The sequence below is a fragment of the Saccostrea cucullata genome, unplaced genomic scaffold, assembly GCF_032062105.1.
Source record: "Saccostrea cucullata isolate Sc308-1 unplaced genomic scaffold, CSIRO_AGI_Scuc_v1 ctg1925, whole genome shotgun sequence".
Lineage (NCBI taxonomy): Eukaryota > Metazoa > Mollusca > Bivalvia > Ostreida > Ostreidae > Saccostrea > Saccostrea cuccullata.
The window spans coordinates 56,927-71,172 of record NW_026919712.1 but is presented as its reverse complement, the minus strand read 5'-3'; the positions used below and the strand labels follow the sequence as shown (position 1 = coordinate 71,172).

Below are 14,246 nucleotides of genomic sequence, written 5' to 3'. Positions count from 1 at the left end.
TCCTCCCTCTGATGTAACCCCCAAATTACTCCCTCTGATGTTACCCCCAAATTCCTCCTTCTGATGTAATCCCCAAATTCCCCCCTCTGATGTTAACTCCAAATTCCTCTCTGATGTAACCCCCAAATTCCCCCCTCTGATGTTAACTCCAACTTCCTCTCTTTGATGTAACCCCGACCTTAAATTCCCCCTTCTGATATAACCCCCAAATTCTTCTCTCTGATGTTACTCCCAAATTCTTCTCTCTGATGTTACTCCCAAATTCCTCTCTCTGATGTAACCCCCAAAGTCCTCCCTCTGATGTAACCTCCAAACTCCTCTCTGTAAGGTTACCCCCAAATTCCTCTCTCTGATGTTACCCCCAAATTCCTTTCTCTGAGGTTACCCCCAAATTCCTCTTTCTGGTGTTACCCCTAAATTCCCCCCTCTGATGTTACCCCCAAATTCCCCCCTCTAATGTAACCCCCAAATTTCCCCCTCTTATGTTACCCCGAAATTCCTCCCTCTGATGTAACCCATAAATTCCCCTCTCTGATGTAACCACCAAATTTCTTTGAAATAAAGCCCCCTTTTAACAAACTCGTGCAGGAAACCTTTCACTAAAAACATTTCTGGCATCGTCTAGCATAATTTTAAAAATTGTGTCACATACTCATATTTATTCCTCCTCTATGTAACCCCCAAATCCCCCCTTCTGACGTAACCCCTAAATTCCCCCCTCTGATGTTACCCCGAAATTCCTCCCTCTGATGTAACCCATAAATTCCTCTCTCTGATGTAACCACCAAATTTCTTTGAAATAAAGCCCCTTTTAACAAACTCGTGCGGGAAACCTTTCACTAAAATAATTTCTGGCATCGTCTAGCATAATTTTAAAAATTGTGTAACATACTCATATATATGAGTCCTCCCTCTGATGTAACCTCTAAATTTCTCTTTCTGATGTTACCCCCAAATTCTTCTCTCTGATGTTAACCCCAAATTCCTCCCTCTGATGTAACCCTAAATTCCCCCCTCTGATGTCACCCCCGAATTCCTCCCTCTGAAGTTACCACTAATTTCTCCCTCTTATGTTACCCCAAATTCCTCCCTCTGATGTTACCTCCAAATTCCTCCCTTTGGTGTAACCCCCAAATTCCTCCCTCTGAAGTTACCACTAATTTCTCCTTCTAATGTTACCCCCAAATTCCTCCCTCGTATGTTACCTCCAAATTCCTCCCTATGATGTAACCCCCAAATTCCTCCCTCTGATGTTACCTCCAAATTCCTCCCTCTGATGTTACCTCCAAATTCCTCTCTCTGATTTAACCCCCAAATTCCTCCCTCTGATGTAATCCCCAAATTCCACCTGAAGTTACCACTAATTTCTCCCTCTAATGTTTCCCCGAATTCCCCATTCTGATCTTACCCCCAAATTCCTCCTTCTGAAGTTACCACTAATTTCTCCGTCTAATGTTAACCCCAAATTCCTCCTTCTGAAGTTACCCCCAAATTCCTCCTTCTGAAATTACCCCTAATTCCTCCTTCATATGTTATCCCTAATTCCTCCTTCTGATGTGATCCCCTAATTCCCTCCTCTAATGTTGCCCCCAAATTCCTCACTCTGAAATAAACTTCTGTGATTCTTCTCTCGTCTTCACTCATCAACCACAAAGAGACTACATGTAGTTTACCTCTTTTCAGTGAAAAGCAATCCAGAACCAGTTTTGATTTCTTTAATTGCAGGATTTCACAACATGGTTTCTAAATTGAAAAAAAGGATCAAAGATTTATGAAATCCAATTTTATGTCTGGGTCATGTCATTTGATTGTCATTATTCGATAATTAAAATGCGGCTTTGAAATTATAATTAAAAGCTCCCTTTTAGCAAACTTGAGCCGGAAGCCGTTCAGCACAAACATTTCCAATGTAGTCTAGCATATGAATTTAGAATTTCTGTCACTTATTCATGTTTTATTTCATTGTATTTTATGCAAGAAATGTAGATGTAGATTTGTCGAATTAGTACATGTGCTTGTTGATTTCAAATAAATGTACATCTTTTGAAGAACGTACGTACTGTATGATGGGTGATTTGTTTTTAGAACATAACCTACTTATTCAGCCAATCAAATGTTTCCATTCCCCGCGAAGAATTGATTCTTCATGGTGAAGAATTCTTCTATTTCTGAAATATTCAACGGTGTCTGATTGGTTCACTTGACAGTTAAATGGGTGTGTCTTCATTGGTCTTTGTTCAACACACAAAAAGAAACTATTCAAAACCCACGTGCTGTTTACAATGATATTTAAACTTTCTAAGCCTTGTTACACTTTTTTCCCCACTGTAATCTTTTGTCGCCTTTCTGAATATTTTTTTCACATTTCGGTACATATAGAAAATACAACCATCGTCATGTATATCAGAGACGAACATTGTCTTTGAAGACAGATTTTAATCACAGTTTTCAACAAATTTTTATTTGATACTAGACAGCGATACCCACTCCTGCTGACTAGGGCCTTGTCATCTTAACACAATCATTTTTCAAAAATATAGATATTACGATTCTTGTTACATGGGTATTCATTTAGTTCCAGTAACTTTAATATCTTCACCATACCATTTCCCCAGTAAATCAAGCTATTTCATATAATCTCGTGCTAACCTGACTGGGTTGGGAGTCCATTCAGAAACCGCGTGTGTTCGATATTGATTGCGTGCTCGATATGTACAACGAGCGGTCAAGTTGAGCCTTATATATGACACAGCCTTGGGAGGAGTTTATTTTTAATCCATTCATTTGATTGGCTGAGGTTCTGTTCTAAGTCAGTAAGATCATATGAAGAGAAATCTTCGTCATGAAGAATGGGCGGAGCGAAGCCGAGGCGTTAGCCGAGGCTTTTATCTTTCAAACAACATTTCGAGACCGATGAGGTTATTCTGCATCATTCACGACAACAAGGACTTTATTTCTATTCTATTAAGCATGCAGCTCTAACATACGACTGATTGTTTTTCTATAGAGAAACGAATTAGGTCACCATGCATGCTGTGATAATGCTGTTCCATTTAGCACCAGATTATAAATGTGTTTGTTTACCTGTGAATAGAATGCAGACAATTTATGCTTTCTCCGCATTAAAATTAGCCTTTATTAATTATAAATGTGTTTGTAGCTTATATAGATTGATCTTTTGGAATGTACAATAACAAAATCAGTTTCCTATTTTACCACTTTATCACTAAAATCGCGGAGTTTGAATATGGCGTAGGGAGGTCCGTGGAACAGCCCCGCTTAACTTTAGAAACCTACATTCATCAGCTACTTTCTGCAATATAAAGAGTTTGAATTGCAAAAGACGATGCATCGATATGGTCTAAATATGTATTTCATTCTTAAGTCAAATGTACATTTCAACTGCACAGGTTTGATACGTGTTTCTGATCTGATAATTTTTTGATGACGTTCGTGATTTATTGGAGAATAATGTCCGCGGTATTTCTTTGATCTCGGCAATAATCGTAGTAGAATTCAAAATAATATCAAAGAAACGTGATTTATTATCTTAGAATCCATGTCAGAGGATGCATTAACATTTAAGAAGAATGATTTAAGGTATGGGTATGGCGTTTCTTTTTCCAATTGCAAGTCAAGACAGTGCAACTTTTATCCCATGACAACGCAGTTGTGTAATGATGTGTAATGATTATTTCCATCGGAATCAATGTTGATTGCCGCCTTAATTTTAGGGATGCTTGATGCCCTTGTATTTGTTACTCACCATTTACATTTCTTTCTTGAGTAGAACACACAATGTATTTGCTCGGCTTATTAACAATTGTAGTTTTTTTTATTTTCAAACTTTAAATTAAAATGTAAATGTACAATAATATACACATTTTTAGATTTTCGGTGTCAATGAAAAAAAATTACTTGTAATTACTAGTAGTTGCACTTGTGCTCAGGGGACACTTACGATAAGTTTCCAGGGCATTAATAATTCTGGCTATTCCTTTAAAAAGATTCAGACTACCGTTCAAAAGCATCAAAAGTAATTTACAACTCTAAAACAATTTTTTCGACCATCTATAACACTGTCAAAGATTTTTTTCGTTCAGTTATATCAGATTCAAATGTAGTTGTGTACCTGCAGCTCTGTGGCTCACTGGTCTTAAAAAATGGATAGACTACCAAAATTATTTTATAATGAAAAAAGTAATTTTAAAAAAATAATGAATTTCTTTTTTAAAAAGATATTATTCTATGAATAAAATTTGTACTTTAATAACTAACTGTTATAAAAGATTTTAAATATCCGAACTTTTTAAAGAAATTTCATGTGTAATATCGATGTTCGTCTGTCACACTTTATTCTTCATCAAACTACTCTTGCACTTTCAATCAGTAACCAATTACATGTTATTCTTTTTTTTACATAATGAAAAACCTTCAAAATGTTCCCTCTAACATATCCCTCAAATTCTTCTATAGGTCAAAATCTTCCCTCTAATGTTACCCTCAAATTCTTCCATTTCATGTAAACTGATTTCTCTCTTATTCACCCATCATCCCCAAAAGAGACTAGTTTACATGTACCTATTTTCTTAGAAAAGCCATGTAGACAGATTAAAAATTATTAAATGACATTATTTGATAGCATGATTTCTAAATAGTAAAGAAAAATTAGTTTGTAGAGAATTTGTGAAATCCAATTATATGCGTGGATCGTGGCGTGTTTGGACGTCATTACCGGTATTCAATTTTAATGCGGCTTTGAAATAAGGCCCCTTTTGAACAAACGTGTGCGGGAAACCTTTCACTAAAAACATTTCTGGCATCGTTTAGCATAATTTTGAAATTGTGTCACATACTCATATTTATTAATTTTATTTCATTATTTTTTTTTAAATGCATGTACATGTGTATGTATTACATTTACACAATATGTACATTTACTAGTACAGTGTATATGTGTTATCTAAGGTAGGATTCTTCTCACACAAAACTATATTTCTTGTGTTTAAAAATTAACGAAATTTTCACAGAAACAAGAAGACAATATTACTAAGTAATGGTATCAGTAAGATTAGTTTTGACCGTTTTATATTAGAATCAAGGTCAGGTCAAGGTCATTACATTTCCCTGGACATTAATTATAATAAAAATAACTGCATCCAATCGTGCGATAGGGCCTTCTATTTTAAAAGATTATATGTTTTTCTTTTTGCATAAAAAGATATTACCATATAGGATCTATAAGATAACACATGTATTACCAAATTGAAACAAATAGTTTAACAAAATGGATTTTGGCTAATCCCAATTTTCTCTATTTTTTCTTAAATTTTTAGATATTTAAGTTATTTTTATATGCGCCCTATATTTAAATTTTTCTTATTTTCACATATGGGAAAGAAGTCATAATTATAGAGATACAAAATGATACAAAAACAAATAGTTTTGACAGTTTACTAAGAGAGTAAAAACACTTTCAACGGATTTTTGATGGAAACATTTCTACGGATTTTTGTTGGAAACATGGAATAATTTACATAACGGGCGAAGCCCGTTTTGCATAAATTATTCCACGTTTCCAACTATCGTTGATGTCCCTAGCATTCTCTACTAACTAGACAGTGATTCTTTATATTTCCATTTCATTGTGAAGTAAAATTGTAAATTTATATTTTAAAAATGTAGAATTAATAGATTTAAATTCCACGAGGCCTCCCATGTCAATTTCAATAGTCTTCGCCCACTGACATCAAACACAAAGACAGCCTCCTTAGCGTCAGACACAGAGACAGACGCGCACGAGATTTACATCCTTAACTTAGCCCCTGACGGTTTGTTCCCGTTTTGCACACATTTGAATTACAGATAATTGAAAAATGTGTGCAAAACGGGATTTGACCAGGTGAGATAATTACTTAATTGCTATAGTCTATACTATACTTAGTAAGTAGGTTTTCATTCATTCATTCATTCATTTATTCTCTCAAAAAACCATACAATGGTACAAGAGGTACATATATACATATTTACAATAATTATGGACGAGCAGAGACTACAGGAGGACAGACAGTGTCAAAAATCTTTGTAATAAATATACACAATTTTCGTAAAAATGCTGGATCTGTACTTGTCATCAAATTACAGAATTTTATTATATTTGGGTGAACATAGTATTTCTGCAACAAAAAATCTTTTCGAATCTTATATAATGCATTACATTCCAGTAAATAATGGAATTCGTCTCCTATCTGGTTATTATTACATAGATTGCACTTTCTTTCATTTCTTTCAACATTATTCCATCTACCCATCTCTATTGGAAGACGATGGTTACTTGTCCTAAATTTTGAAAAGATATTTCTAAATTTTCTTGGTAAAATAGTTAAATATTTTTCACATTCAAACTTTGTTTTAAAAATTCTATATGTAATACCTTTACTGGAATTATTCAAATCACTATACCATTTCTGTAAAAACTGATCTTTGAGCTTTTGGTTAATTGTGGTTGCAATCCAATTAACACTATGAAAATTTTGATTAGTCCAAATATTACAGAGACCCGTTGTATTAAGAATATTACGTATGAAAGATATCCATGGATTACTAATCCCATTTTTAGTGTATTTATTATAAAGATGTAAATAAATAACTCTACAGATCTTATTCTCATTTCCATGTATCATTTTTCCCCAGTAAGATATCATTCTTGTATAAATGCGCACATACATCGGGTAACGTCCAGTTTCCCCGTATACCATAAAACTCGGTGTACTAGATTTTAAGTTTAGAATATATTTTAAAAATCTTAAGTGTAGACGTTCAATAATATCTATATTTTCAAATCCCCATATTTCACATCCATATAATAAAACAGGAACGACAACTTTATCAAACAAATCTAACTGACAGTCCAGAGATAGATTATATAAACGAATTTTTCTAATAATGCCATACATTGCCTTTTGTGCTTGATTACATAAGTGTTTCTTGGCCTTTGAAAATGACCCTGATCTTGAGAATATAATACCAAGGTAATTGAAATCTTTTACAGTTTCTAAAACATCGTCATTGTATTTAAATGTATGTTTGGGTGGTCGTCCTTTTGAAAATATGACAATTTTTGTTTTCTTAACATTAACATGGAGTTTCCACGTTTTGCAATATACAGAAAATTCATTTAATGCATGTTGTAAATCATTTGCGGTTTCAGCCATAATAACCGTATCATCAGCATAAAATAAAATAAACAGCTTGATAAAAATGTTAAGATCATCTTCAATCTCTTTAGAAAAATTCTCTAAACCGTTAACATTCCTTTCTGTAAGGTAATTTTCTAAGTCGTTGATATACAATGAAAATAAAAAAGGTGAAAGGTTTTCACCTTGTCTAACCCCGACATTGCAGTTGAAAAATTCAGAAGACACACCATTCACATTAATTCTTGATTTTATGCATGCATACATATTTCTAATATAGTTGAAACACTTCCCACTAACACCGTTTGAAAATAATTTGTACCAAAGGCCGCCTCTCCAAACCGTATCAAAAGCCTGTTTAAAATCGATGAATGCACAGTATAACTTTTGTTTGCTATTTATAAGGGCTTGTGACAGAAAATGCAAAATCAATATATTGTCTAAAGTAGAATACCCCTTTCTGAAACCTGTTTGACTCTCATTAATCAGACTGATATTTTCTGCATAAATTTCTAATCGTTTTTTTTAAATACTCGTAAAAAGTTTCCCTAAGCAGCTCAATAATGTGATCGGGCGGTAGTTTTCAGGTTGTGTTGGATCTCCTTTATTTTTATAAATAGGTTTAACAATGCCTACAAGCCATTCTTCCGGTACTATCCCAGAGTCAAAGATAAGATTGAACAATTTCTCGTACAGAGACAAGAACAATGAAATAGTGGTACTAATATGTTCGTTAAGAATGTGATCGCTTCCAGGAGATTTGTTGTTTTTTAGGTCTTTTACTGCCGACAAAATTTCATCTTGCGTAATTGGACAATCAAGTGTTTCATTATATCTACTTTGTTCAGTGATATTACATGTAATTGAGTCTGTTTCCTCTACATCGACTTCATTGATATTTTTGAAGAAATTATACAGATTGTTTAAATCAGCTGTACATGTGTCATTTTTATTTTGGCTATTTAATATTTTCCAGTATTCCTTCGTGTTATTTGTTCGCAAATTTTTAATTTTCTGAGATAGATCTTGTCTGTACTTACTGATTGATGAATCCATTACTTTTTTATACTCTTTGCTAGCTAGTTTTAATTTCTCTCTAGATTCTTGGGTTTTAATTCTATTATGCATTCTTTTAGATAAGTGGAATTTTTTCCTCGCTGTTCTACAATAGCGATTGAACCAAGGTTTATCCGTTTTTTTCTTTGCATTTTGAATTTTATGTTTAATCCCAAATGATTCTTTGGCTGCGCTTAAAAACACATTGCAGATTTTTGCCATTACATTATTCAAATGTTCTTTTTCCAGCCCATTTTCCAAGTTCATTAGATCCCCAATTTCTTTTTCAATTTTCTCAGTTGTAGATTTACAGCGGTCTATATTAGCACGAAAATCGTCTGCTTTGTTTGCGCACCATAACTTCACACCTGGTTGATCTTGAGTTTCAAACTCTGAGTAGTTACTTTGAACACTTTGAGATACCGTTACACTGAATGACAGGGGGTTGTGTGCGTCAGAATATAAATTACAAAAATCTACAACATCAAATTTGCTTAAGAAATTAAATAATTGTACATTGGATATCACATAATCAACAGTACTTATGTTCTTGCATGTGAGAGCACCTGTAGATTTGTCCCTTCCATATCGACCGTTAAGAATAAAAAGGTTATTATTGATACAGAAATCTACTAATTTGTAGCCAAAATTATTGATTGTTACATCTTTAACTGTTCTGACCAGTGGGATTCCAAAATATTCTAATAAATTGACATCTGTATTTACACTTTGGGTAACATTATTACAGTTTTGGCTATTTGCTAAAAAATCGTCAGTTACAACATAGTCTTGCAGTTTTCCAACCCTGGCATTAAAATCTCCTAATAAACAAACATAATTACTATTTTTAGTTATTTCATGCATCTCCTGCTCAACTTCCAAAAAACAATCAGGAGATGAATATTTGCTGTTTTCGGGAGGTATATACACAATTCCAAAGTAAACATCTTCATTGGAGTTAATCAGCAACTTACTCATTTTAAACCAAAAAACGTATTTACAATCTGTTTCTTTTACATTAATGTATTTTACATAAGTGTCCTTAACTAGAAGCCCTATACCACCTGATCTCGTTTTAGACAAATTAGCTCTGTTTTTCAGAAAAGTGGTATATCCAGGAATATTCACTTCATCTGAGTCATCGGTCTTAGTTTCCACAAAACACAGAACATCGAATTCTGCTATAAAGTCTGTAAATTCCTTATATTGGAGTCTTTTGTTTATGCCGCAGACATTTAAAGCGAGAAATCGGATTTCGTCACGCTTCTGTTCTCCTGCGGTTTCCTAGTGTGTTGGCGTTGATCCTCTACGGAATCTTTTGACCGCTGGACGTCGGCCACTTCCGCGTCGGCTACGATTCGGGACGGGGCGACCGCGGTGTGCCTCGCTGGACATCTCTGCGCCTTGGTTAGCTCCACCCTCTGCACCGAGCGTTTCCTCATTGTTTTCGTTGGGGACGTATAGACTGCCGTCTATGTACAGTTTGTCCACCACTAACTTGACACGTCTATCGTTAAGTCGAGCCTCTCGCATAACAGGGTAGAGTTTTTTTCGTTTCTCTTCTATCTCTGGTGGGAATTGTTCGTTAATCCATATTTGTGTGTGTTTTAGCTTCTGGGGTGCCCGTCGTCGGACAAATTCTCTATCCTTGTAAAAGCTGAACTTTGCGACTATGTTCCGGGGCCTTGTTCTAAATTCATCGGGTTTCCCCATGCGATGTACCCGTTCAAATGATATGTAATCCCGGATTTTCAGTTTGTTTACGAGGAATTGATGAACAACTGCCTCACAGTCTTCATTCGGTGTTTCTGGAATGCCACTAAAAATAAGATTGTCCCTCATTGACCTGCTTTTTAAATCAGTGACTGACCTCTGTAGTTCCTCGTTTTGTCGTGTCATCGAGCTTAACTCTTTGTTAATATTATCGCGCATAGTCTTAGCTTCATGTTTTAACAGTTTCAATTCATTTTCTGCTGTCTTTTTAACGTCGTCAAAAATCTGACCAGTCGCTGCAGCACTTTGCTCCACATCAAAAACTGTCTGTTTCATAGCGCTTAAATCGTTCTCAATAGTGCATACTTTACTTTTCAGTGTTGATACCGAGTCATTTATAGTCTTTATGTCTGACATCTTCATTTCAATTTCTGTGAGTCTTTTCTCTAGAGCTACATTGTTTTTTTCAATGATTGATAGTTTAGAGTTCATTTGCATGAGCAGCGAGTGAATTGTTTCTAATGAAACTGCCGAGCTCTGGGAAGCGGTATCCATTGTCTCTCCGTAAATAATAGAATGACTTTGCGAGACTAGACTAATTGTATCATTAGGAGATGATTGCAATGACATCCCTATCTATATACATCTATCTATCTATATACACACAAATGAGTGATACAAGGTTATTGTGTCCATACGTTGTCTGCCTAACTCAGTATAAGTCGGTGAACACTTTTCACACATAGAGGCACCAGAAAGTTGACAAACATGCCGAAATGTCCATTCTATCCAGCATTAGGGTTTGCAAAGCAACATATATGTCAAATACACAATAAATAATCACTTTTTTCAGTTTTGATTGAAATTAACTTACTGTAAAACACTGTTTTCCCACTTATTATAGGAGCTAGATTTTAATCAGCCCTCCATTCTACTCGACCTTGACCTTTTTCTCCAGGTGAAAGGTGAACTTATAGTGAAAAAATAAGAGAATAAATACAAAATTATTTACAATTTACTAACATTGAAAAACACAAAATTATAATAATTAATATTTTACCAGCTTGGATCAGTAGCAATCATGGATCGTCACTTTGATCTGAGATTTTCTTTATTATTTGTTATATCTTTAATTCATTTAGAATTTCATCAAGATTGAAAAGTATTCTTTTTTTTAAGAAATTTGACTTAATTAATAAATAATATCAAATAATTAATAATTTATTCAATAAAATCAAATATTTTCCCATAAATATGATAATATATAGAATTTTAATAAAATGCTTATAAAATTGTATTAAACCTCTTAAGAATACATTAAGCTAAATCAGGTATTCACAGGTAAATCCAGGTAAATCCAAACCAAAAATCAGACTATAATTGCTATCAAAACACACTTCACACCTATTGTTCTATACCTTATTATCAAATGTGTGCAAAACGGGAACAGCCCCCTGACCTATTGATTTCCCTAATTTACATTCCGACAGAATTGTCAAGAAATCAACTCCACTAACTTTCAAAGAGTTATCACAGAGAAAACAAACAGAAATGGAAATATTTGATTCCAAATTTATCTTTTAAAGAAATAATTGTATATGATGTTATAAGAAAAAATATAAATACAGAGAACATATTAGCGTAAGTAATGTTGTGTTAAGGGAGATTAATAGACAAATATGCGCTCAAGGTTTAAAAGAGAAAAAAACTTTAATTCTTACACCCGTTTTTTTTCTGATGTAACCTGCGGCTGTGACATTTTGAATATTATAACTCAACATGTGATTTCTACCTCATGTAACTGCATTCTTAATTTCGTCACGTGACTTGGTATGGAAGCATGTTTTGTGCTAATGTTTTGTTTCGTTGTGTTAGATTTAATTGCAGCTGCATTTCTATAACTCACTGATCTGGAAAAAAATCGATGGACGACTAGAAACTCAGAAGTAAGAATGAGGAATAAGAAGGCTCCACAAAATTAGCGATTTCACTGTAGGGAATTCTGTCATAACTCTCAAAACTTTTATACATATACTGCATCGAACTTGAGAGAGGGATGCAATAAAACAACCTTATGACAAGGCAGAGTAAGCCTGTTTCTAACTCTTCATACCAAAAGCAACTGCCACTGGCGCATTAAGAAGGGGGAGGTACGTAGCCCCCACTTGTGTCCAGAATATACTTAAGATAACTGTAATAATCAAATTTTTGGGGTGTGGCTGTGGGCCCGTTCCCCAACCCCAAACTGGTCGCCCTTCCCCTTTCGAGATTCCTAGATCCACCACTGACTGCAGTGTAGAAAGTTTTACTAGAGATGGACTATAGACTGCATGACAACACTTAGATACATGTACATGTACGATCACTTATTCGTAAAGTCCTAGCTGTGGGGAGAAAAGGTCACTGTTTCAATTAGCTAGAGTTCTGTCTTGATAATTTTGAAACAGGGAAAAACCAATTTTGGACATTTTCTGTACAAATTTCTCCCTTCCAATATGCTGATGCAGAAATGTGTTTAATTTTTTACGTGAATTTATACATCAAGATTTTGGACAAGCTTTGATTTCTTTGATATAATTCAAAATTTGAGGCAATATTTATTAATTTCGATCACTTCAGATTTCTCTTGTCTTTGATTCTATTGGGAAAAAATACATAAACTAATAATTAAACAATGGCACGCGCACCTAAAAGCGGAGCATCCCCTCATAAAGAGCCTATCTATAAATCAAGGCCGCATTCTGCATCGATTCCGACAGAAGAAATATTAATATTGTACAATTTTTCAGAATAGGTTAACTATAAATTCCATTTATCTTATTTTCTTCGTTAAAACAAAATTTTCATTAATCTATACTTTTAAAATAAACGTGATTAGATTAAAATGCACTACATTGTACGTAATTCTGCTCTTTAATTTTAATGCCGGGTATTATTTTTGGTCGCACGTACATGGCATGTGAGCTGGTACTCTTTTTCAACCATTAACACCTATTCTACAAAAACCTCATCACATTTGAGACATGTTAATAAGTTTGATAAATTATTCGATAAAGGTTGCGCCGAAATAAAAATTATGAAAACGATTTGGACATCTGGTAAAATAAAGTTTCAGTATTTGATATATGTTATATTAGCGATAGGGCATTATACAAGACTAGTCCTTTTCCTCTCTTACTAAATGGTCAAAAAAAATTCTGTTGTTGAATCATTTAACATGTTTGTACAAAATGTACAAAAATAATTTATGTATACTCCAGACATTGTTAAAAGGACACAATGAGTCAAAATCATGTCTTTCTTTCAAGATATTTGTAGCATAAAGAGAAAAACATGAAAATTATGATTATATAGCAAAGATATGAGAAAACTGCAAGAAAAAACTGCACGATATAAGTGCCGGAAAAACAAAGGTTGTAACTACCGTTTCGTTATTTTCGTGTATGTCAAGGTCACGCCACTTTTATTTTTAGCTCAAACTTGTAAACAACATTCAACTGGAGCATGTAAAGGTGAGAAATATGTTCTAAAAACGTTTTTAAAAAATTGCCTCTAAATTTTTGGTCTACTTACACTCATTCCTGGGTACTTGAGACCATGGTAACTATGGAAACTTATTCAACTTTTCTGCGCACGCGTACAATAGGGTGGAAGAAGTATTGAGCAATATTTTCGGTCTGGGGCATACTTAAATTATTTTTACTTTTATTTTTCTCCTTAAAAATAGAATTTTTCGGTTCTCAAACCTGTAATTTTCTGAAACCTAATACTTTTAGGAATTGAACAAAAATTAACAAGGGTCATGCAAAAATTCTGCATTTGTCAATTTTCCCCTTTGCGCGTCACTGTGTCGCTCTATATGTATATGTACAGATGAAGCACACTTGATAATAATTTTATAATTACATTGTTTACATATATTAAACTGTGTGAGTTTTATTTTATGATATACATAAGTATTGTATGATTTGAATAATCTAATATATATTTTTTTATTTTTTTTTATTTTTTGTGTTACATGTGATGCATGTATATGTATTTACACGCTTGATGGTAATTTTGTTATTACCTTAAAGTAAATACATGTACATTGTACGTATTGCAAATAATGTCAGTGATATGTATTTCTAAAGTTCAATGTATACATATAAATCATTTCTTAAATCCAATGTAGACATATAAATCATTATGCTTATGTTCACTTTAAAGGTTTCATAAACGCTGGTGAATATAACTTGGTATATATATGATTTTTTTTTGGTTACATATAATACATATAAG

The 14,246-nt window shown here is 33.7% G+C and overlaps 1 protein-coding gene across 1 annotated transcript; it reads right to left on the bottom strand.

The window, feature by feature from the left end:
* Positions 1 to 9,536: 9,536 nt before the first annotated feature.
* LOC134236388 (uncharacterized) lies at positions 9,537 to 10,520 on the bottom strand. Its single transcript, XM_062718560.1, has one exon. It carries the CDS (start codon positions 10,518 to 10,520, stop codon positions 9,537 to 9,539), a length of 984 nt encoding a protein of 327 aa, XP_062574544.1.
* Positions 10,521 to 14,246: the final 3,726 nt, after the last annotated feature.